At 52.4% G+C, this 25,036-nt stretch overlaps 1 protein-coding gene and 1 long non-coding RNA gene across 2 annotated transcripts in view; both read right to left on the bottom strand.

The window, feature by feature from the left end:
• Window positions 1-853: 853 nt before the first annotated feature.
• Window positions 854-25,036, bottom strand: part of SNX30 (sorting nexin family member 30) — a 142,984-nt gene continuing 118,801 nt past the window's right edge. Inside the window, exons 7-9 of the mRNA XM_051843080.2 lie at window positions 24,217-24,303; window positions 10,671-10,823; window positions 854-6,734 (exon numbers count right to left, since the gene is read on the bottom strand). Of these exons, the coding sequence (XP_051699040.1) occupies window positions 6,675-6,734; window positions 10,671-10,823; window positions 24,217-24,303 (300 nt within the window). The 3' untranslated portion in view covers window positions 854-6,674. The remainder of the gene's footprint in view (window positions 6,735-10,670; window positions 10,824-24,216; window positions 24,304-25,036) is intronic.
• Window positions 7,234-8,117, bottom strand: LOC138847450 (uncharacterized). The gene is made up of 2 exons (XR_011385294.1): window positions 7,983-8,117; window positions 7,234-7,497 (listed from the first exon to the last, which is right to left on the bottom strand). It is a non-coding gene; the product is annotated as an uncharacterized lncRNA (long non-coding RNA).

The raw sequence follows: 25,036 nt of genomic DNA, 5'->3' as shown, positions 1-25,036 counted from the left end.
ACAGGGTGGAAACAGGTATATCCTGCTTACAACAAAACACCTCAACTCAAAGCACACAAGAACTGTTACCTTTAGTATTTGAGCTGGTCGTATTTCAACAATAGGAAGAGGCTTTTGTCCCATCAGGGCTGCCGTACAGTGAGAGCTCGCCAGCCACGAAGGTGCCTCGTATTCAGCATTGCCAGGACTGTTGGCAATCCTATGAGGAAGGCTTGTCTTCACTTCAAAGACCACAACACCAAAGACCCAGAGGGACCTGCTTTGCCTAAAGGCCACTTAAAAGCTGAGCTTTGGTCCTAAATCTTATTCTACTTTGTTGATTCATTTGTGCGACTGTAATCTTAAATGTCTGCTCTCGGCCAGGTTCAGCTGCGTTGAAAGCCCATTTCCAATGAAAAATGCCATGGCTAGGTGAACTTAACAAGCACGCTGGCCTCACACTCTGACACTCTAACAAACCACTGACATTTCTTCTTTGCTCACAGATTCTTCAAAAGCAGCACAGCCAACACAAAGGTCAGGAAGTGACTGGCCCTGACCCAGAAATGGATGTGCTTTGCAATAGGAAGAAGTCTCTGATACAGTGCCTGGGCTGGCTGCCGATCATGCTAGTGATTACGCTGGGGAGTATGGCCTTCCCCTCCCCCCCACTGATGCCAAGTGGCAATATGTAGGAGGGGGTAAACTGAGGCTAGGTCTGTGAAGTGAAGAGACACAAGCAGACCAATGAGAGAAACATTTTCCTGTTGCTGGGGATATCCTGACTCTTGCAGGCCAACTGTTGTCTGTCCAGGGAAAATAAGAAAACACGTTTTTCTGTCCTACAAATGACAAATGAGAACATGACTCAAGGTAAAGAAAGCATCTTTGATAGGTTTATTGGTCCATAACTTTAAATTAATTGAGGTAAAGAAACTTTTTTAAAATTTACAAGCTAGTAGTTTATCAAGCAATACAAATATTTTTTTACTTCCAAATGTAATACTAATCCCATAGTAAACAATGGACAGTATTTTTATACACAGATATATGGAAAAAAAAAAAAAAAAACTGGACCAGAACTTCGTGCCAGCATCTGTAATTCAACAGAAACAGCTTTGCATTTGTTTTACAATCTCTGGGTTCCACATCCACAACAACAGGGACATTCTTTTTCAAGTCCCAGTAGCTTTCTCATCAACACGCATTCTCTCAAGCACGTCTGTCTGTCACAGCTTTTGTTTTGGCTTTAGTGGCAGCAGAAGGCGACACAACACACGGAGGACTTTCTCAATGCCTCGGAAGGTGACTGCTTTTAAACCTTTAAACAGAAAGAGTGATTCCTAAAAGTAGGAGATACAATCCATAATTTGGACAGGTCCCAAGCAAAAGTGTGTTTTAAATCTCTAACAGTTAAAATCCAAGTTAGAAAGGTTGCTGGCAGTTTGTTTCATGGGAATGTATCAGATGGACATCATCTCTCCATGCATTCGACACTCAGAGATGAAGGGGGCAGGTGCACAAACGTACAAGGGACCCGGGATCTATGGGATCTACAGGACCAGGATCTCAAGAGGGGTCCAGGTGAACAGTGCTCACTGTTAAGAGCTGCTGGTTTGTTATCTAGTGATGGCCCAGGCAATGTTTTGGACCCCTTCACATTTTTTTGGCAAACTAATTTCCGGTCTCCCCTTTGCTCCTTCTAGTATCATTTCTGAGAGGTTGGTCTGAACGGTGAGCAAGCCGGCCCAATAGGGCAGTGGACAGGTGTCACCTGCTCCGGGCCGACCCACAGACAGCCCGGACTTAGCTGGTGACAGGGCAGTGTCCCCCGGGAGAGGTACATAAGCTATCTTCTTGATAACTGGTTTTACTAGTAAAAGCTCTGCTAAAATTGGCTCAATTCTGGGAGTCAACATACTCTGTTTTGCGTTTTTGGCATTTCAGCTGTGGAGAATTTCACTCGGAAACATGTGGCACCGAGGTCCCCTCAGTACTGGAAAAAGCTGTTCTGTTGAATCGGAGCCAACCTCGAACCCTGTTAGCATCCACAGAGTTCCCGGCTTCTGCAGGACGTGTTCATGGTGACTCCCAGTCCTCTACGACAGAGAGCGTGCCAAGAGGCATGAAGTCCACCTTTCGCACAAGGGTTAAGGAGTGGTTTTGCGGTCCCTGTGTTTCCTTACATTATCCAAAGTATCATTTGGCAATAGCAATATTAAGGTTTCTCCTCCCAAAAGGCAACCCTAATCATTTCTGGGGAGACTGAGAATGGAGGATGTCAGATCTCTAGCTTGTCAGCTGAATGACCGCTTACTTTTCTAAGACTCCTTCTATTCGGCATTTTAAGAACACGAGTTGAAGAATAAGGCATATTAGTAGGTGTTGACAAAGTCTCACCAAGGGTGGAGTTAGGCTTTTAACAGTCTGTGGCATTTTTTAAATTCTGGTTTTGTTGATTTTTCAAGTGCTAAATACATAGGACACAGATATGTTATTGGCCTTGTTATTTTCTTTCAAAGCACTTATTTACAAACCAGCTACAGTGGTTAAGAACTACCTGGGTGGCATCTCTTTTCTGCCACATAGAGAAAGCGTTGGATGGTCATACCCAGGATGCACTGCAAACACATGATGAAGAAAGAACAGTCAGCCGTTGTCACAAAGCCCCTCTCCCTCTCCTTTACTAGTGTCGACGGCCCTGCACACACTCTGAGATGTGCAACTATGGGGAGTCCAGACAGCCTTACAACCAAGCACGGATCCCTGATGGGCGGGTAGGTGAAAAATCGGGTCCCTGCAGTCAAAGCGAGAACAGAACAAGACAACACACCCAGCCCACGCTGTTAAGTGCGGCCCGGGAGAGGATACAGCTTCTGAACAGGGAAACCAGAGGGCGAGTCCAACCCATGGCCACCTGGCGGACTGCTCAAAGTAAGGAGACAACCCCCACATTCTCAACTTCACCTTGTAAATGAGGCACTCAAAGCAGCATTACTCCAGCCCTATGATTTGCCTACTCAGTTTCTAAAAGCCCCAAGAGTAGGCGTCTGGGAAGGCAGGGTTGGAATGGGTGTGCCCTGCCTTGATGACAGGCAGGGAGGAGTCACCCTGGAGGGCGGCTGGCAAACCCACTGAGCCAGAGTGAAGACAGTCCCGAGCCATCTCGGCATCGAAACAGACAAGGCCGACACAGTCCCAGAGGTCACCGCTGACCCTATCTTCCTCCCCTCAACAGCTCAGGATTGGTGTCAAAGCAATGCTATTGATGGCAGGACCCTGTCACACACACTCACGGCGTTTCTTGGGCTACCACCCTGAGAGAAACCCCACTGCAGACTGCCACGTGGGTACTGCACTTTCGTCCTGTTGCCCCATCACAGAGGCGAGCAGGTGTGCGTGGAGAGAACAGCCTCAACACCTAGAACGCACTCTGGCTGGGGTGGACGTGCACCATGGGAACAGACTCATCTTCCACTCGCCACGGTCCCCAGACTCACGCTGGGTTCTTGTGACATCAGCTGAAGCAAGGAGTCTGGAGTTCAGTAACTCGTAGGGTGACATCGCCTCCACCATCCCGCTTTCCCCAGGAATCACTAACCCTTACTGAAGAGTAAAGGCCTAGCCCAGCCCTGGCCCAGTGGGTGGCGAGTTCGCTCCTCAGTTCAGAGCTGCGGTTCCCTGTTTTGAGCAGAGCAGCCCAGAACCTTCCGGTAGAGCCACCACACTGCCGGGGAGGACTGGCGCCCACACCTGCTATCTTCCACAGCCTAGGTGTCTCTAAAATCTGCTTCTAGCAATTTTCTCTCCCGTAGCCCGGATTTTATTTTAAACTAGGTGAACAACTTCGACTTTCCAGGCTCGGGGCAGCGCTAGGGATGGCTTTCCAAGCTGCTGCTGCCTGGTGAGTTCAAGCCTCAGACCTGTCTATGTCAGTCTGCCTGGTGAAGGGGGTCCTTCAGAGAAAATCTCAAGGGAGATAAAAGCCGATAAGGACCGGTAGCCTCAGGACCATGACCTTCTGTGGAACCAAGAGGGGCGGGCGGGGAAACCTCTGCAAGGCAGTCTTTGGCTCAGCGGTCTCTGGGTTCCACTGCTCAAAGGGAATCTCCCTCGTGCTTGGTCAAGGTGAAGAGGCAAACACTGGGGCCTGCGGGGGCCACTGGGTGGGAACGGCTGGAGAGCCCCCTTCTCTGCCCACTGTCCCCTTCCTCCCGGGCCAGCCACCTTGCCTCATTAGATGCCAGTCCAAGGACAGGGGCGGGAGTCCCTTCTCGGGAAGAGCACTTCCCAAGCGTGGGGTTTCCTGGCTCAGCCACCAATAGCATGCCTGGAGGACAGAAAGCTCGCCTTGTTCCTCCTCTCTCTGTCGTCTCAAAGCACAAGAGTACCACACGGGGACCAAACACATGGAGCAAGACAATCGCCAAGGAGGCGGACTCCCTTCAGAGCCCGTCTCCTGCCTGCCCGTGCAGCCCTCCCCCACCCACGGCTCTCAGCTCATGACTCTCTGGAAGGACTGCCTCCTTCCCAACGACCCATCGCACGGGGCTGTTTCTGGACTTTGGCAACTAGCACGTGTGAGGGTCTGACTTCCCGGCCACTCTTTCCCACGGTTCTTTCCAAGCGTTCATTACACCGGACAAACATGATTAAAGCACAAAACCCTACAAGGCAAAGCTTCAGGGGTTCCACAGACGAGCAGCCACTGCTGGGTCAGCCTGGCATCTTCCAGCGAGGATCAATAAGGAGCTGTCCACCCACTCACTCCTCGGGACACACCCCGGTTCTACCAGGCTCCACCCAGACAGCCAGACCCACACCAACACGATGGTTTAGAGGTAGAATGAGATGCTGACTCACCACTCGGGCGTGGATGGATTGTTCTTCACCTTCCACTTCAGTGAATCATTTGTAATTGTACTAAGCTGGAAATTCACATCTAAGGACTTTAGCATGGCACGAGTGGGGTTTAACAGTACCGGCAAGTACCAATGGATATAAAAATTGCCACTGAAACCGTGACTTTGTCAAACATGACACATACCAGAGTCGAACACTTCACTGCTGTCCAAGGCTGTCCCCGACAGCATCTCAGTGGTGGCCGATGCAAGGTTTACTGTACAATTCGAAGTAGGATGAAGTGACTTCCACACGCTATGTGCTGACCTGCCAGTATATGCAGGTGAACTTTGCGTACAAAGCAGTGTCTTAACACAGCTCTTTCATTAGAAACAACAACAATGGACCACCACCACTTGTTTGGGGCTCAGGTCTCTAGTTTTGTAGGGATGAGCCACAGGTAGAAGAACACAACTAGGACATGTGTAGCTTCATTTCAGAAGGGGGAAAAAGTGAATTGGATGGCAAATCCTGCTTGATGGTCTTGTGTTGATTTGAAAAGTACACCTGGTAATCGTCTGAGATGGAGAACTTTGCACACAGCCAGCAGCCCCCAGCAGGCCCCAGGAATTTAGCTGCGAATTGCAGAGGTCCGAGCTTAGCTAGAAGCAAACAGTTCACCATCACACTGATCTGTGAGGCCCACCTGGATACTGACTGTCCCTCCTGACCAGGAAATGTTAAGGGTCAAAGCACTTAATGCAGAACATTCTGTAGTAAATTTACAAATTTCAACTGTGGTTCACAATACAACGCCCCAACTCTCTCATCAAAAGGTTGCCCCAACATTCAGTGGACACAGTAGGAGAGAGCAAGCTAGGTGTTTGTGGCGAGGTAAAAGGCAAATTGCACAAAGCAGACGCTGGAGGTGGGCTTTGGTATCTGCCCACTGATTTCAGCAGGGGAGGGGCTGCTCTGACTCAGGACAAAGAGCTTCCCTATCGGGTGTGTTCCCTGTTCTGCCGACAACTGGCAAGCAAAAGAAAAACGATGAAGACCTTCACGGAGAAAAACGCACCTTTTTTTTTTTTTTTTTTCATTTTACACACAAAAAAAGTTGCTAATCTATTGCATTCTGCTGTCAGAATCAAGTTCCAGGAGCATTCCCCTGGGCTCCCCGAGGCACCACACAGGACAGCGACTCTGGCTTGCTCGCTCAAGCACGGATGCATACAGACAATGATTTCAGTGGCCCTATGGGAACTGCAAGCAATCAAACAGCTGTCATTCAACACAGGCAGGCTGCAGGCCACGCTCAACAGCCACAGGCCACGAGATGTTATGGATTCTCCACAGAGGCGCCAGCACCTGCTTCCAGGCAGAGACAAGTCACGGCCCGCAGAGGTCCATTCCAGAGCTGCCCCATCTCCACGGAAAGCAACAGCTGCCTTCCATTCGTGCCTCCGTCCGGTCCTGGAAAAGCAGGCCCCGGATCGCCTCCCACAGCGGGCAACGTGGCTGTCCCCAAAGAGAACACTGTCACAAGACGTGAGGACATCGGCTGCGGGCTGTTGTGTCCCTCAGGTCCAAGAGCTCTGTAGTGTTCGGTTTCCCTGGTTCCTTCGCAGCACGGGGGTTTGCGGCTTCTGCTGTGAGATCACCATGGCCTCAGGCTCCGCCAAGGAATAAATACGGATGGAAAACACCTGTGGGATGAAGGGGGAGGGAAAAATACACAGAGGAGAGATGTTTCTGCGGATGTTTCCCGACGCCACCTCTCTGGCACTGCAGAGACGCTCCGGCCCGGGGTGTCGTGCCCTGTGTAGGTAGATGAGTCTGTCCCAAGGAGGAGCTCACTTGGCCTCTTGCTTCTCCTGCAGCAGTGGAATAATCGACTCCCACGCCATGAGGCACTGCAATGACAACAGGTGCACACAGGGTCAGGATCAGGTTTCCGATCTCGGGGCCAGCTGCTCGGTTCCGTTCTCACCCACCTTTCCATTGTCAGTCCTGTTGGGTCACCTCGGTCTAGCAGCTCCTACAGGTATCACCCGTTACTATAATCAACAGGGAGGGCAGAGGCGCCTGTTTTGAATGCATAAGCCCCGCCCCTGTGAAAGGTCGCAATGTCTCTACGGGGCTCAGATCCAGGGAGTGGACACAGACTCACGGGAAGTTAAGTCTTTCCCTTGAAAAAGCAGAACAGAGCCCAGGCAGGAAGGCCTGTGGAGGTCCTGGGTGACACCGATCCGGGCATGGACGGTGCTTGTGTAAGACAGCAAGGGCGCCAGTCATAATGGGATGGGCCGGTGACAGAGTCCCAGCAGTGGGAGCCCCACTCTTCTTCCCCAACCTCACATCTGCTTGTTTGGGCCACTGCAGGACTCCCCGAAAAGGAGAACGCAGGAAGGAGACCCAACGCCTGTTGAGTTTTATTGCATCCAAACAGTTACATATTCTGCATTCGGTATCAACAGTCCTCAAAGCTTCTCCAGGAAGTCACACTATGATTCTCTCTTTCATTCACACTCACACTCACACACACACACGCACACACACTATTCATTTCACAGATGAGGAAAATGACACTTGGGTTAAAAAGCTGTGCCAAGACACAGAGCTCGTGATTCCACACTGATGTCCTTTCCACTACACAAAGCTCTTCTCACTCGAGACCTGTCGCTCCCCGTCTTCGTGGAGGAGCAACACAGGACCCTGCGCTGTTCTTTCGTCTGCTCGGCCCTCCCCGGGTTTGCTGCTGGTTCTTCCCGGGTTGGCTACTATCCCTTCCACCTCCGTGGAAGGGCAGTTCCCCCTGGCCGCATTCCCCACTTCCGCAGGGGAGCGGCACACCGCCGGCCAGCTCTTCTCGGGGGCTGCACAGGTGTTCCCCTTAGATGTTCCCCATAGATGTTCCTGGTGCATGCCGTCTCTCTCCTCCTTTATAGTCCTCCTCCGCCAATCCCAACTCGGCTGCCCACACGCCGAGTACGCTGCTCTCCTCCAATCAGGAGCAAGTCCTACAGTTTATTAGTTGAACTGGAGGCAGCTGTGCGGAAGCTGTTTACTTCTCTCCCAACGCCATGTTGTGGGAGAGCAGATGCATAGAATAAGTCTTAATTTCAGTAACTTAGTCCAGTCCGGATTGCTCCCCACAAGACCCCGGAGAAAGGCCAAGCACGTGGAAGCCTCTGGCACCGTCCTCCGAGAGCGCCTGCTTCCCAGGGATGATCCTCCTCTGAGCGTGAAGGGGAGGGCAGGTGGACGGCGCTGGGCCTTTGTGCGAGTCATTTGGGGAGGCGTTCTGAGGAGGACAGGGGCACCGTCAGGCCACGCGGGAGGCCTGAGTGGTGCAGTTGCTCCCTGACTCCTGAGTGCTGGGATTCATCACCAAAGGGAACGATGCAGACACTCAATCTGGTTGGTTCTGGAGCAGAGAGAAGCATCAGAGAACCATGGAGGGAAGAGTGAAGGGGTCAAGGAAGCAACGCTTGCTGAGTGCCTACCACGCGCCAGCTGTGTTGGAAGTACCCGCATGTGCTCTGTTTGGCTGTATCTCTCCAGCCCTCCAGTGGGGAAGGACCATGCCCATGGCAGAAATGAAGAGACAGGCAGCGAGAGGCAAGTGCCTCACCTGAAGGCACAGCCATGGAGAAACACGGCCTTGTTTTCCCGTGGGGTGACTGTTCCACCTCTGGGCAGGCAGCACTGTTCCCGAGGGGGCACGGATGGCCCTGTGCCCCTGGCTGAGAGCCGATGGGAACAGCTCCAACTCGTGGACGCATCCCAGCCAGCTCTGGTCTTGGCACAGTCACTCTCGAGCAGGGAGACCCTGGGCCGAGTTTTAAAACCGTGCTGCCCCTCAGCTTCTCTGGCTTTAGACTGAGGATCATGAATCCCACCTGAGACTGTTCTGTGCAGGTGAATTCAAGGAGGACCACCCGCAAAGCGCCCAGGGCAGTGCCCGCCCAGAACCATGACAGGGGCTCCCGGAGGCGGCAGCGAGAAACGGAGCACGCCACCTTTCTCCTTCTGCTTCGAAACAGTCCCTCCCTGCGGCCTGGCGCTCCCCGGCTCCACCAAATGAACTGGAGAAGACGCAGACACACCGCCTGCAGCCAGAACCATCAAGGTCTTCATGAGACAGGGAGGCTTCTAGTCTGGGATGGGGAGGAACTGCTGGGATTGCGGTGTTGAGCAGCTGAGTTAAAACTTGTCCGGAACACTCAGAGGCTGCTCTGCTGTTCTATTTCATGCCTACAAGTTACTTGTCGGACTATGATCAGGCCTTTGCTCCATATAATTGGAAGCTTCGAAGAAAACAAGATTCAATAACAAAAAAGGATCTGGGGGTTGGACACACCAGGAGAAAACCCAGCTTGAGGAGACTGGGCTAACTTCCTGAGAGTCCCTGGATACACACAGGTACTAACCTTGAGGTCCACAAATCCAAGGAATCCTTGAATCAAACTTTTTTCATTTTTGTTTGAAAGGCACAGACAGATATAGACAGAGATCTTCCATCTGCCCCAACAGCCAGGGGCCCAGAATTCAATGTTGGTCTCCCACGTGGGTGGGGAACCCAAGTACTTGAGCTACCTCCTGCTGCCTCCAGGCACAGGAATGTGGGCAGCCCCAGGAGCCTCTTTTTTTTTTTTTTTTTTTTTTTTTTTTTTTTTTTTTTTGACAGGCAGAGTGGACAGTGAGAGAGAGAGACAGAGAGAGAAAGGTCTTCCTTTGCCGTTGGTTCACCCTCCAATGGCCGCCGCTGCAGCCGGCGCACCGCGCTGATCCTGGCAGGAGCCAGGAGCCAGGTGCTTTTCCTGGTCTCCCATGGGGTGCAGGGCCCAAGCACCTGGGCCATCCTCCACTGCACTCCCTGGCCATAGCAGAGAGCTGGCCTGGAAGAGGGGCGACCGGGACAGAATCCGGCGCCCCAACCGGGACTAGAACCCGGTGTGCCGGCGCCGCAAGGTGGAGGATTAGCCTATTGAGCCACGGCGCCGGCCCCCAGGAGCCTCTTAACTGATGCACCAAACATCTGTCCCTAAACTGTTTTTAATTCAACTGCTTTGCTTCCTTTATTTTAGGTATTTAAAAACATTATTTCAAAGTCTATTTTCAAAAAAGACAGTATTTTGATTAGGAGCCCACAGGCATCACCAAATGACCCGAGGGGTCCCTGGCCCAGAGGAAGTGAGGAATCTGCATGCAGGAGCCCAACAGCAGACAGTAACCCCGGAGCCTCTGCGCGCTGGCGGCAGCCGTGTCTCCCTGACTCTGCCAAGAGCGAAGAGGAAACCGCCACTTCCACCTGAAGTGGTGCAAGGGAAAGCCCCGTGAGCAGGCAGGATGGGGGCACGCCTGGCACTGAGACCAAGCAGCCGAGGGAAGGAGCTGGAGCCAGCAGGATTCTTGCTTCTGGGTTCTGGGAAGCCCTCACCGAAGGCTCCATTAGAAACTGCAGCCTTGGGACCGGCCTTGTGGAATAGCAGGGAAACCGCCACCGCCTACAACGTTGACATCCCATACGGGCACCAGTGCAAGTCCCAGCTGCTCCACTTCCAATCCAGCTCCCTGCTGATGTGCCTGGGAAAGCAGTGGAAGGTGGCCCAAGTACGTGGCTCCTGCCATCCACGTGGGAGATCTAAATGAAGTTCCAGGCTCTTGGCTTCAGCCTGGCCCAGCCCTAGCCGTTGTGGCCATTTGGGGAGTAAACCAGCAGACGAAAGATCTCCCCCACTATCTCTCCTTCTCTCTGTAACTCCGCATTTCAAATAAATCAATAAATCTTAAGAAAAAATAAATAAATAAAAAGCAGCTGCAGTCTCGTGGGGCACACGGATTACCTTCTCATAATACTGGATGTTCTTGTCAGCCATGCCCATGAGCAGCTGCCGGAAGTCCTGCCTCTTGTTGTTCTGCCACCTCTCCATGTCGGCTTTCAGATCGGCGTTGAAACACTCCATCCGGTCCTGACACTTCTCCACGTCTGCCGGCACCTGGAAGGAGGAGCCACACGTGGGTGCTGCATCCGGGCGACAGGTACCTCAGCCTCGCGCACCTCTGCTCACACACGAGGGGAGGCCAAGGCACAACAGCCAAACGCCGTCGGTGCGCTCCTCCCTCCATGGGCGTTCGCTTGGAAGCACAGCCTTGGATTTTCAGCTCCAAGGAGGCGCTCTGCCTCTGTTAGGACTACCCTAACCCAGGTCTGCAAAGCCATCCCAGCAGAGACTCGCGGGGGAAAACACCCCGCTTACAAACGTGAAGTCCCGGGTCTGTGATTCCCCACCTGTTTTTTTTTTTGTTTGTTTGTTTGTTTGTTTGTTTTCCAAATACACAGAGCACCTGACACTATTCTCCTACGTCCCTCACTGGAGCTAGCAAAGCAGCAGGTTTTCCTGGGTCCCAGGGACCAGGCAACTACATGTGCAGACTGATCATGCCTTTCCCTGTGAGTCAGAGACTTAATGCAGAGGACTTGATCGCCCTCTTCCTCTGAACATCACCTTGCAAATAAACTGAGACGTGCTTATGCTCCTCTAGATAGCACGGAACCCGAAACACACAGTTAGACAAGTCTGAGAAAGGAGGAGGCAATGTATTTCTTGTATCAAAAGAATCTGAAACATAACAAAGAAAAACAGGGTAGGCTATTTCGTGTTGTTCTGAAAGAGCTCTGGAAGACTCTCATGAAGGGAGCGATGTCCTGTACGTCACAGCTCGCACTTGGCTTTGGTGAGTTTCACCCGTTCTGCACAGCTGGAGAGGCCTTTGTGACCAGAGGGACTTCCAAAGCACAGAGTCACTCAAGTGCTCCAACCGGGCCCTGGAGGGTGAGCAGAGGCTCCAGAAGCCCAAAACCTGGGCAAAAGCCCCGTGGCCAAGCACTTCCCAACAGCCACACACTTCCCAACAGCAGGTGGGGCCTTGTCTGTTTCCTGTGCTGCGGCCATGAACCCACACATGAACCCGGGCTGCATGGGTCAACTCTGAGCAACCAGGAAAGTTTCACACTCCAGCCTTAGGGGCAAGGCACTGACCAGCAGGGCAATAGCACCGCAAGGCCGGGCCTGAGGGTGCTGACCACCTGCAGGACGCCTGGCCATCTGCTGCAACAGCCTGGAGATGGCAGAGGAACCCATGAGGGGGGGAAGTGGCAGAGCCAAGGCAAGGGGGTCCAGAGGCGCCCGACGCTGAGCACTGAACTTGGGTAAGGCAAGGATGAGTTGGCGAGAAAGACGGCCTCAGACATCCTGGAAAACTTAAAGGAACTTTTGGAGTAAGCATTTGGTGCAGCAGTTCAGACGCCACGCGGGACGCCTGTAGCCCACACTGGAGTGCCTGGGTTCAAGTCCCAGCTCTGCTTCTAACGCCTTCTAACATGCACCTGGGATGCAGCAGATGATAACTCAAGTACCTGGGTCCCTGCCACCCACATGGGGGACCCAGATTGAACCCCTGTATTTGATCTGGCCCAGACCTGGCTGCTGTGGGCATTTGGGGACTGAAACGGCAGATGGAAGATCTCTCTATATATATCAAATAAAATGAAAATAAATAGAACATTTTTGGATAAAAGGAACTTGTAAGAAGAGATAGGATGCCTTCTTCAAAGCACGTAAGCTTCTTCCTCGGATGCCAGGGCTGGAGTCACTTTTGCCCGTCGCTGCCGGTTCACCAACTGCTTCCCCTCTCTCCTCCTCTGGCCTCCTCTCCTGCCAGCGTCTGGGTGAAAGTGGCCGGCCAGCCACTTCCTGTTTACCTAACAAAGCTGCTGCACGGAGGGAAAACCAGGCTCTGAAAACGAGCCTCACTGGTGCGCAGTGCGAATAGGTCTGATTCAGAGGGAGTCTGATTCAGAGGATTTCTCACCCAGGAAGGAGTCCTGGGTCCTGCTCTGCGGACAGGCATTCTGGTTGACCCACGGAAACTCGGTCAAAACCACAGCTCTGAACTACACGTACGAGTGCCTGAGTCCCCCTGGGAAATATCTGGCTGAACATTTTCACAACACTGTGCTTGGCCTTGGGGGACCGGAGGTGCTTAGGTCTCAATAGGCAAATCTCATCTCCTGATGCCCACAGTCCAGTTGGGTAGGAACTGGCCCAGAGGTGGAGTTGTGAGATGTGGCGGTGCTCTCCCTCCACCCCGAGCCTGGGGTCCATACGCCGAGGAGGAACGGGGGCAAATGAGCTGGGGTGAGGGCAGGCTCCCGAGGAGACAGCTCCAAGGCCACTCCTTCAAGATGGCAGCAGTGGGACAGGTGACCATGGAGGAAGGGCACCCCACGGCCACCGCACATGCAAGTGACCTAAGAGAGGAGATGCCTGGGCCCACCTGGGAAGCAGCTCCCAGGCCAGGCCACAGGGTTCTCAGAGGCTGTGGAGGGGTCTCCAGCTGGCAAGGCAAGGGCCGGGGGTAAGAGGACGAGAAGCCTGGAACTGTCCCGAAGGCAGGTGTTCTGAGGCCCATTTAACTCACGCGCGCGCGCACACACACGTACTCACACACATACACATATAAACATGCGCACATATACACACACACACACACGCATACACACACACGCACACACACCCCCAGGAGAAAGGAAAGGCCTTGTGCCTCGTCTGTTGCAGCAGACTTGCAGAGTGTGAAATCCCACACCAACTACTTCCTTCCCACGTGCCTGGGCCTCTGCATGTAATAGCACCATCCACCTTGTGACACGGCTATGAGGTTCAGTGAGATACCTGGGGCCTGGTACATACACGAGCACTCCAAAAAGTTCACAGAAACAAGAATTTAAAAATTGGGTGTTGGTGTTTCTTGGCTCTGGCCTTGCCCACCCTGGCTGTTGTAGGCATTTGGGGAGTGAACCAACAGATGGAAGAGTGTCGCTCCCCCATTCGCGGAGGAACGACACTAGACCCTGCGCTGTTCTTTCGTCTGCTCGGCCCTTCCTGGGTTAGCTGCCGTTCCCTCACTTGCAGAGGAACGACGCCATCCCGGGTTAGCTGCCGGCCCCTCCACCTCCGTGGAGGGGCGGCACCCCCCTCCCACCACTTTCCCCGCTTCCGCGGGGGAGCGGCACACCGCCGGCCGGCTCTCTCGGGGGCTGCTCAGATGTTCCTCAGGTGTTCCTGGTGCATGTTGTCTCTCTCCTCCTTTATAGTCCTCTTCCACCAATCCCAACTCTGCTACCCACATGCCGAGCACGCCGCTCTCCTCCAATCAGGAGCAGGATCAGCTCCTGCCATCGTCAGCCAAATTGGCGAGGCAGCTGCGTAGAAGTTGTTTGGTCTCTCTCTCAGCGCCATATTGTGGGAGAGCAGATGCATAGAATAAGTCTTAATTCCAGTAACTTAGTCTAGTCTCAGTTACTCCCCACAGAAGGGCTCTTTCTATCTCTGCCTTTCAAATCAGTTAAAAAAATATTTAACACCAAAAATTTTTGAAATCCATGCATAAAAGGGGAAGTTAATAGAAATGTATATTGTGAAGAAATTACGCATGAATTTCAAATTTTTTTCAACAAAATAAACACCACTTAATTCCATTTTCCACAAATGTTTTGAAGTCTCTTCATATAAAGATCAATAAATGTTTGTTAGTTCAATATTGTAAATGGCTGTTCACTGAAGAGTTAAAATTGTATATGTGTGGGTGTAAAAAGTTAAGCTTAAGCTTACAGGTTTAAACCTTCCTGGTGCAGCTGTGAAAATAAGACAGAGTGAAGTAGCACCTTGACAGTAGGGACTCCATTTTGGAGCACTTGAGACTCCATTCTGGGAAAGCACCCCCCACTGTGAGACTCTGGTCTGAAACTATGATCTCAAATAGTCGGACAATAGCAGTGCACTACATCACCCTTGGCAGAGCACAAAAACCCCCTAGCATGATTGCTCAAACTTAAAAGTAGAAAGGTTGCACCTGGGTTACCTGGGCTAATAATGAAGATGTGATTTGTCTATGTCTTAAGATCATAATTGCTGACTGTAAGATTTTAGCAACCGCTTAGCAACCGTGTATTCTCTCCCCCCTCCCGATTTTGCGGTTTTTGCCTTTATAAACCCTATACTTTAGTTCCTCGAGGCTCCTCTGTTCTTGTATGTTCAGAGAGCCCCAACATGTTGGATCAATAAATCTTTAACCCTTTGCTGGTTGCAGGAGAGAAAGTCTCTTGGAGTCATTCCTCAGGTGGTGGGCGTTTTCAGACCCTAACATTCACAAAAGATAATCTATCGTTTTCATAGCCTCTCAAGAATATACTATGGAGCTTTATCCCAACAAAAATTATTTTATTTTCTTTTTAAAGACTGATTTATTTATTTGAAAGAGTGACAGGAAGAGAGGGAGAGACAGACAGGGAGAGAGGGAGAGAGGGAGGGAGGGAAGGAGAGAGAGAGAGAGAAAGATATCTTCCATTTACTGGTTCACTCTTTAAATGACCACGACAGCCAGGGCTGAGCCAGGCTGAATCCAGGAGCCTGAAACTCCACCCAGGGCTCCCACACGAGGAGCAGGGCCAAGCACTCAGGTCATCCTCAGCTGCTTTCCAAGGTGCATTAGCAGGGAGCTAGACCAGAAGCAGAGCAGCCAGGACTCAAACTGGTGCTCATATGCGAATGCTGGCATTCCAGGCAGCAGGTTAACCTGCTGTGCCAAAATGCCAGCCTCTAAAATGATTTTCACTTTCTAAATATCAAGTATTACGTGCATATGTTTGAATACGTTCTTTCAAATGTTATGCCACTCTGCCACACTATGCCACCTTGAGACCACATCAGGCATCGGATGAGGCAACACGAACTGGGAAATGGTATGAGACTGCGCCGGGCATCCGTGACCAGGGTGGTGACTTTCACACCAGAAGGTAGAGGAGAGAGGAAGATGCCACGATGAGGACAGAATGGACAGATTTGGCAACCAATTGTCCATGAGAAGTCAGTCACAGGAAGTCAGGGAGGAAACAAGTTTCTAATCTGGGTGACAAGGATGGCAACAGAGCCACACAGGGCTCAGGACAAACAACAGGCCCACAGAGAAAGAAGCTGTAGCCAGGGGAACAGCCCTTTCTCCAGAGACAACCTACAAATGGGCAACAAGGACATAACAGGATGCTTAGCATCCCTGACCACTCGAGAAATGCAAATCAAAAGGCCAATGAAACACTACTTCACACCCACTAGGATGGCCGCTATCAAGACACCGGAAGAACCTGTTGGAGAGAACGTAGGAAGGTGGAACCCTTGTGCAATGTTGGCAGAACTGAAAAATGGCACAGCTGGGACAGGCATTTGGCCTGCCGGTTAAGACGCTGCTTGGGAACCTTGCATCCCACAATGGAGTACCCGGGTTTGAGTTCTGGCTCTGGCCCCGAGTGCAGCTTCCTGCTAATACACACACAACCAGAGAGGCAGCAGGTGATGGCTCAAGTACTTGGGTCCCTGCCAACCATGTGGGAGGTGATGGCTCAAGTACTTGGGTCCCTGCCAACCATGTGGGAGACCTGATTCAGCCCTGGCTGTTGCAGGCATCTCAACAGATGGGAAATCTCTCTCTCTCTCTCTCTCTCAAATCAAATAAATACTGGTACAGCTCCTACAGCAAACAAAAATGTAGGTTCATCAAAAACGTAAAGATAGAATGAGCATATGATCCCGCAGGATTCCATGTTCACGGTAGCATTATTCACGACTTGGGGAAGCAACGGAAGCGACCAGCTATAGAGGAATGGACAGACCACTCTGGTCTACACATACAGCGAGATCTTACTCAGCCGTAAAAAGTAAGGTGATTCTGAGCCTTGAGAAATGAGCTAGCTGCAGAAGGGCAGACATGTGTGCTTCTACTTGGAGGCCACAGCAGCCAAACTGATAGGAAGTAGAAGGGCGGCTGCCAGGGCTGGGGGGGGGAGGGGTGGAGAGAGGCAGAGCTCTGGAGGTCGCCCGGCTGGCAATGCCCGTGGCTAATGGGGGAGCCCCGCTTTGTGTCACTGGGGCAGGCATTGCGGTGCAAGTGGGTTAAGTTGTCACTTGGGAAGTCCACATCCCATGATGTGCCAGGTTGAGTCCCTGCACCTCCACTTCTCATCCAGCTTCTGACTAATGCATCCTGGGAAGCAGCAGATGATGGGTCAAGTGCCTGGGCCCCTGCCACGCACACGGGAGATACAGATGGCATTCCTGCTCCTGGCTTTGGCCTGGCACCAGCCACAGCTGTTGTGGGAATTTGGGGAGTGAACCAGTGGGGAGATCTCTCCCTCTCTCCTGCTCCCCCTCCCTCTCTCTGATGCTCTGCCTTTCAAGTAAATGAAAATAAATAAAGAAGCACATTCAAATGTATCACTGAGCGCTTTCCAAGTACCAGGCAGGTACAGGCCCTACATGGAAGTCTAGCGAGGTTTACTTCTTGGAGTTGGCTGGACGGGGCACATTATCCACTCCCACGAGGACGAGGTCAGTAAAATCGTACCAGAGGACACCAGGAAAACATAACCCCAAGACTGGGGGGAGGGGAGCTCAGAGCTGCTGTGGGACAGATTCAAGGACCAATGACAGAAACAGTCCCGGGAGGTGGTCCCCTCAGCCCAACACTGCCAAGACAGAGCTTCCTGACTGGCAACGTGGGGATGGCAGCAGCATTGGCCTGCTAGCCCCTGGGGAAGCCACAGCCCCTGGGCTGGTCACCTCGAGCTTCAAGCAACCAGCGTGTCACACAGCATTCTCACTTTCCAGGTGAGTGGCGTGGGGAAAAGACAGTTGGGAAAACACTGCGATGGGGAAGATCAAAAAGAGGCCACTGGATGGCCGGCGCCGTGGCTCACTAGGCTAATCCTCCGCCTTGCGGCGCCGGCACACCGGGTTCTAGTCCCGGTCGGGGCGCCGGATTCTGTCCCGGTTGCCCCCCTTCCAGGCCAGCTCTCTGCTGTGGCCAGGGAGTGCAGTGGAGGATGGCCCAAGTGCTTGGGCCCTGCACCTCATGGGAGACCAGGAGAGGTGCCTGGCTCCTGCCATCGGATCAGCACGGTGCGCCGGCTGCAGTGCGCTGGCCGCGGCGGCCATTGGAGGGTGAACCAACGGCAAAGGAAGACCTTTCTCTCTCTCACTGTCCACTCTGCCTGTCAAAAAAAAAAAAAAAAAAAAAAAAAAAGAGGCCACTGGAGCAACCAGAATGTCACTTTCGGTAACCCAAAAGAACACTTTAAAAATAAATAAAAATAGGCCGGCGCCGTGGCTCACTAGGCTAATCCTCCACCTTGCGGCGCCGGCACACCAGGTTCTAGTCCTGGTTGGGGCACCAGATTCTGTCCCGGTTGCCCCTCTTCCAGGCCAGCTCTCTGCTGTGGCCAGGGAGTGCAGTGGAGGATGGCCCAAGTCCTTGGGCCCTGCACCCCATGGGAGACCAGGAGAAGCACCTGTCTCCTGGCTTCAGATTAGCACGGTGCGCCAGCCACGGTGGCCATTGGAGGGTGAACCTACAGTAAAGGAAGACCTTTCTCTGTCTCTCTCTCACTGTCCACTCCGCCTGTAAAAAATAAATAAATAAATAAATAAATAAATAAATAAATAAATAAATAAAAAATAAACTTCTGAGAAAGGCAGGTGAGGAGGCTGGGAGAGGCGAGTTCGTCAGATGCATCGAGAGCAGACACACTGAGGGCAGCAGAGCCAGGAGCTCACCTGCATGGGGACAGGAGACCCAAGGGACGGTGCACTTTCTCTCCCCGAGTTCCCTCATGGTCACCGTCACACACTGACAAAAGCCAGGGCCTGCCCATCAATGGAGCAAAGACTGCTGGGAGCCCTCGTAGGAAGAGGGAAAGGCCACTGACGCCAGCCAAACCGTTTATGAGCCGGGCACAGAAGCCACACAATTCCCCGAGCCCCGCTTCCTCATCTGTGCGACGGGAACCACGTAACAGAAGGCTGTGGTGGGGAATGAGTGAGCACTAGGGAGCTCCCAGGGCTCTGCCCAGCGCGCCTGGCTTTGCAGCCAAGCTGAGATCACGGCCGCCGTGGAGAGACCTGGGAAATACCAGGTGGTGGTCCTCACTTGCCATGAGTGCCTGGGGACCCCGGATGACTCGCTGAGCTCACATGAGCAAGCCTCCCTGCAGCCACTGCAGAACCACACCGCTCGCTGTCCGCCCCGTCTCCCCCATTCCGGAACGCTAACCATTCTGCTGGTTCTCGGGGCTTTTCCAAGTCCATGGCCTTGAAGAAGATTGTCCAGGTGAGCCTGGTTTCTATTTCCCTCCCCCCGCTTCTGCTCAACCGGAGCAGCTCAGCACATCCTGTTTGCTGCTCCTGTTCACCTCCAGGCAATACCTGGGTCCTCCCAATAGCACGCAGGCTCCTGCCCAGGGAGCACCTCCCCCTCCACGTCCACATCACCCACTCCCAGCAGCCTTTGCACCTGGCGCCACACCTGGGACAAGGCCACCTGTGGCTCAGGGCCTAACACAGCTCCTTATTTTTTTTTAAGAATTTAAAAATTTCAAGAATTTAAAAGGCAGTCCTCCTGGCATCCATTACTTCTTTTTGAACGAGTGACAAAGGTCTAAAGGAAGGCAGCCAGCTCCTTCCTAAGTGCTATAATTTCTCCAACCTCAGAACTAGAATGGGAACGAGCCAGGCGACACAACCCACAGCTCAGAGAATAAACCACCTCTGGGTCTGCGGCGTTTTCTCAAGCTCAAAACCAAAGCACAACTTTAAATTCTGCAGGAGAACATTTCCCCTCGGCTCCGCAGCGTCATCACACACACACACACTCACACACTCTATCCCCTAGCCCCCCACACACACACTGTGCCCTAGACACACACACACACACACACCGTCCCCTAGTCTCACACACACGCACACACACACACACACACAGTCCCCTAGTCTCACATACACACACACCCTGTCCCCTAGTCACACACACACACACTCTATCCCCTAGCCCCCCACACACACTGTGCCCTAGACACACACACCATCCCCTAGTCTCACACACACGCACACACACACACACAGTCCCCTAGTCTCACACACACACACACACACACACCCCATCCCCTAGTCACACACACACACTCTATCCCCTAACCCTCCCCCACACACTGTGCCCTAGACACACACACACCGTCCCCTAGACACATACACACACACACACACCATCCCCTAGTCACACACACACACACACACACACTCTATCCCCTAGCCCTCCCCCACACACTGTGCCCTAGACACACACACACCGTCCCCTAGACACACATACACACACACACACCCCATCCCCTAGACACACACACACACACACACACACACTGGTCCCTTAGCTACACACACCCAGCCTCTAGACACACACACACACACACACACACACACTCCATCCCCTAGCCCCCCACACACTGTGCCCTAGACACACACACACACACACACAATGTACCCTAGACACATACACACACACACACACACACACACCGTCCCCTAGCTGCAGGAACTCGCTGCTTTTCCCTGGGCCCCAGTTTCAGAATCACAGGGAGGGTCATGGGGCTGGTGAGCCACTTCCTTCCTTGGGGGAGAGAAAAGGGATCAGATCTGCACCCCATTCCATGGTTTCACAAAAACCAATTTCCCCTCCTCACTCTTTGGGGGAAATGTTTTCAAACTGTCCCTCCCAAACAAGGTAAGCTCCCAGCCCCCAGCAGGTGTGTTAACACACAAAGGCCCTCCGGTGGGGCTCTGGGGGTGGGGTGGGCCCTGAGCCACCTCCTCATACCCTGGCACTGGCCTCTCCACCTGCAGCCCCCAGCTGTGAACACAGCAAAGCTGGAGCTGATGCGCTGATGCCCAGCCACCTGCTGAGCACAGGTGGGGGGGGGCAGGGTGCTCCAACAGACGTGGGGGTTGCTGGAGGGGGAGCGCAAGGACACAGGGAGACGCCTGAAACAACGCGGCCAGAAAAAAGCAGAGATTTTTTTTTAAAACATGAGCGGCAACAAACCCAGAAAACTAAGTGCATCCGCATCCCTGGGGGAGGGTCTCCTCTGCCCACCCTGGGAGCTGCTGCCTCAGACCGAGAACAGGCGCACAGTTCCTGCTGCACCCACTGCTCAAGGACACTCCCTGGGCAGCATCACCACAGACCCCGCTTTGTCTTCATCCATGACAGTTGTTACGGAAGCAACCAAATCAGCCTTGGCCTGGCTCAATCCCACCAGAGGGAAGGAGACCGAAGAGCCTACCCAGCGTGCTAAGAGGAGGCGGAGGGGTGTGGGACCTTCCAGTAGACCCTGTGAGCTGGGAAGAAGCCCTTCCCCACTTGTAAGAACCCTTGTGGCCAAGAGGATGAGTGTAGGCACTCCAACAAGCACTGGCGGCAGAGGGTCACCCCGGTCAGCCGGGACACAAAGCTGGGTGCCCCAGCAGCAGAGCACTGCTCCAGGACTAATGGGAGCGGTGCTGGCCAGTGAGGAATTCCTTGGGCCGGTTATCCCTAACCTCAGCTCCTGGCTTTGGAAAGGATGAACATCAGAGAACATCACCAGCCTCTGAGAAAGCTGGTATCCCTACTGCGCACCAACAGGTGGGGACTGAACTACTTCAGTGAGAGTTCTGAAGGCCAGAGGCAGAGCTTGCTGGTTCTCCTTCCCTCCCTGGACAGGAAAAGTGACTTCAGCTTTGTTTTTTAAAATATCTAATTGACAAATAGTACACACACACACACACACCCATATAAAGCATGTAATGTCTAAGAGTAGAGACACCGTGTAATGATTACCACAAATTAATTACCACATCCCTCACCACCCACACTGTGCATTAGATCCCCAGCATGTATTCATCTTGTAACGGAAGGTTTGTCCCCTGTGACCTACATCTCCCTCATGCTCCCAGGCCCCAAGACCTGGAAACCACCATTCAACTCTGTTTCTGTAAGTTCAACCTTTTTAGATTCCACGTGTAAGTGAAGTCATAGTGTTTGCCTTTTTGTGAAGTGACTTTGATCTTCGTATCTTGGGGCTAAGGTATTAGAAGGAAAATTTAAAAACATAAACATACGGAGTTGGTATTGTGGCATAGCAGGTAAAGCCGCTGTCCACAACACCAGCATCCCGTGGGGCTCCAGATTGTGTCCTGGCTGCTGCACTTCTGATCTAGCTCCCTGCTAATGGTCTGGGAAAAGCAGTGGAAAATGATACCAGTGTTTGGGCCACTGCACCCATGTCAGATGAAGCTCCTGGATCCTAGCTTCAGCTTGGCTCAGTCCTTGTGGTTGTGGCCATCTGGGGAGTGAACCAGTGAATGGAAGATCACTCTCTGTCTCTCCCTCTAACTCTTTCAAAAGAAATGAATAAATATTTAAAATAATGATAATAATAATACTAAAACATGGTTTCCATATCATCCCTTTAAATGAGACGGAGACAAGGGCTCTGCAGATGGCACCACGCTGCAGAATATCGCAGGGACAGTTGAGAAACTGACCGACTGGACAGGCAGCTGGAGACCCAGGGTGGCTGCGCACACAGCTGCACTTCCATCACGGCCTCCTCCTTGGCACACAGCATGGACAAAGGCCACCAACCTGCAGCAAGAAGAAGCAGAGGAGGGGCCCCACAGCACAGACTGAGCCAGGGACGAGAGCCCTGATCGTTATCATCTGACCTTTCATAGAGGTATGCAGCCCTCACGCTCTGGTGCATGTCACTATGGCGACAGGTGCAGCAACACAACACACGGGTAGCATGAGGCCTGCTGCGCAGGGCACATCTGATCCAGAGCCATTTGGCATCAAAGGGGTCGGGCGATTTATGGAGCCACTTGGAGCCTGATTTCTTGGGCCATGACTCGGAGGAGGGGAAGAACAATGCCTTCCCTCTGGGCCGCCAACGACTGTCTGTCGTGGCAATCACTGCAGGTCGCATAAAAAAGCACTTCAGAGAGACAAGGAGTGCCATTTCTAAGCCTCAAAGCTGGTTCCTTTCCAAGTATGTCTCAGCATGGTGGCAGCAGCAAGAACCAAGGCAGAGGAAGGAAAAAGAAACAAAGAATGGTCCTGGAGTCCAACGATTTCCCTGAAACTTGGGTCACGCTGTGATCTTTTTCATCAGTTTCCCCACTGCCCCACCCTTTCTTTGAAACCAAATACACCTCCCAGTTACAACAAAACAGGAGCACAGTAACATAAAGGTAAGGGGCAAGACTTGAGAGTCCAGCTGCGGGGTGTGAGCCCAGCTCTACAGCGAGATGACAAACGCACACGCACACACACATGCAGATGCACGGGAAATGGAACTCAAAGGTAAGTTCAGGGGCAAGTGTTCGGCCTGGTGGTTGAAATACTGGAGAAGACATCCACGTCCCACACTGGGGGGCTGGATTCCAATTCCTGTCTCTGGCTCCTAATTCCAGCTTCCTGCTGGGCAAACACTGGGTGGCAGCAGTGGTAAGTCAAGTGGTTGAGTTTCTGACACATGGAGACCAGGATTGCACTTCTGGCTCCCAGCTTCCATCAGCCCGGCCCCATCCTGGCTATTGCAGGCATGTGGGGAATAAACTGGCCAATGGGAGCGCTCTCCCTTTATCTCCCCTCTCCCCCTCCCCCTCAAATTTGACAGGCGGAGAAAAAGAGGGAGTTGGCGCAAAGTCACTTGAAATCTCTGTACAGGTTTTCATAATCCACATTTTCCATGAACTTTCTGGCATATTCTCATGTCTACGTCTATATATAAAGTACTCAGTACATGGAAAGCACTTGGGCACTGGCCTCTGGTACTCTGGTTTTAAATCTGGCTCGGGGGGAATGAAAGCAACAAATATGAGTGACCCAAACAACAGTTGGCATTTTACAACTGTGACCTTCCATCTGGACTCGGAACACCAGACTCCGAGGGCACCCACCACCCCCTCAAGCCAGGTCAGTGCTGCTCAAGCTCTGGAGGGTCAGCGACTACCTTTTGCTGGTATTTACCCCCCACCCGACCTAGCTGTGGCCCTACTGTGCATAACTCGCCCGCGGCACGGCCCTCTCCGTGCTACTTTGACAACATGTATCTAGAATGCTGAGCAACATGTGTTGAATGGGTCCTGGGGTAACGTCAAGTTGCCCCGAAGTTTCCAAAAGCTTTCTCCTAGCTCTGTGCTCTTCTTATCGTGGGTGGGCAACAGTGTGTGGACCAGTCCTGGAACCATACTTGGAGAGCACAGAGCTGGGCTGTTCCCTCTCTGCAATGCCGCTTTATGGAGCAAGGAACTACCAAAGAATGGCAGCGCTCAAAGTCTTTAAAAAAGAAAGAAAGAAAAAGTCCAGGAAACAGTAGGAAATCCAACACCCCCAACATAGCCTGGCTGCACGGAGCACTCTGAGGGGGATTCCCTGAGCACCAGACTCGAGGCCACGCCCCCTGACCTTGGGCCGGTCTTCCTTCCGCAGTGCCACGGCTTCCAGTTTGGCTTCGTACTCTGCTTGCACTTGGTCCCTCTTCTTTAGTACACTCTGTGGAGGCAGAGAGGAAAAGCATGTAACACGAGCACCTTAGAGGAGTTTTGTTAAACGTTTATTTTAGGTGACAAAAATAATATGCATATTGGGTAAAACATGTTCATAAAATACGTATACGTTATGCAATTGCTGAATTTAGTTAATGAACATATGCATTACCCCATATATTTACTTTTTTGTGGTGAGAACACTTAAATCCATTCTCTTAATAATTTTTAAGAAGATAGCACATAGTTACTAACCACAGTCAGCATGCTGCCAATAGATCTGAGAGTTCTTGACCCTTTAACTCATTGAGCTGATTCCTGGTGGACTCATTTTGCTAAAAGAGCTGTCTGTACAAGCCCTGGATTCATGGAACCACATGGCAAGGCTGCCAGGGTGAGCAGTACAGGGGTCCCAAGATAGCCAGCCCCAGGTGAGGCAAGTCAGGTACAAAGGGTGCAGAATTTAAGGAGGCCCTTGCTTTTGGGCTCTGGTAAGTAGAAGGCCAGCCCCTGAGAGTGAGGGCCTCCTTAAATCTGTGCCCTGGGCTCCTCTCCCTGCCTCACCCAGTCTTAGCTCTGCCACCAAGCCCCCACCAAGCGCAGCAGGAAAGCTCACAGTGGACATTCTAGAAAAGCGCCTGTTTCATCAGAAAGGGTTTCTTTTTCTCCTTTTTTAGAAGAACCACAAACAGCAAACTAGAAGCGCTAAAGACTCCCTCCTCCTAGCTCTGAAGCTACAA

This window comes from Oryctolagus cuniculus, chromosome 1 (genome assembly GCF_964237555.1).
Source record: "Oryctolagus cuniculus chromosome 1, mOryCun1.1, whole genome shotgun sequence".
Taxonomy (NCBI): Eukaryota; Metazoa; Chordata; class Mammalia; order Lagomorpha; family Leporidae; genus Oryctolagus; species Oryctolagus cuniculus.
Note: the sequence above shows the minus strand (reverse complement) of the source record. Positions and strands in the feature narration are given on the sequence as shown.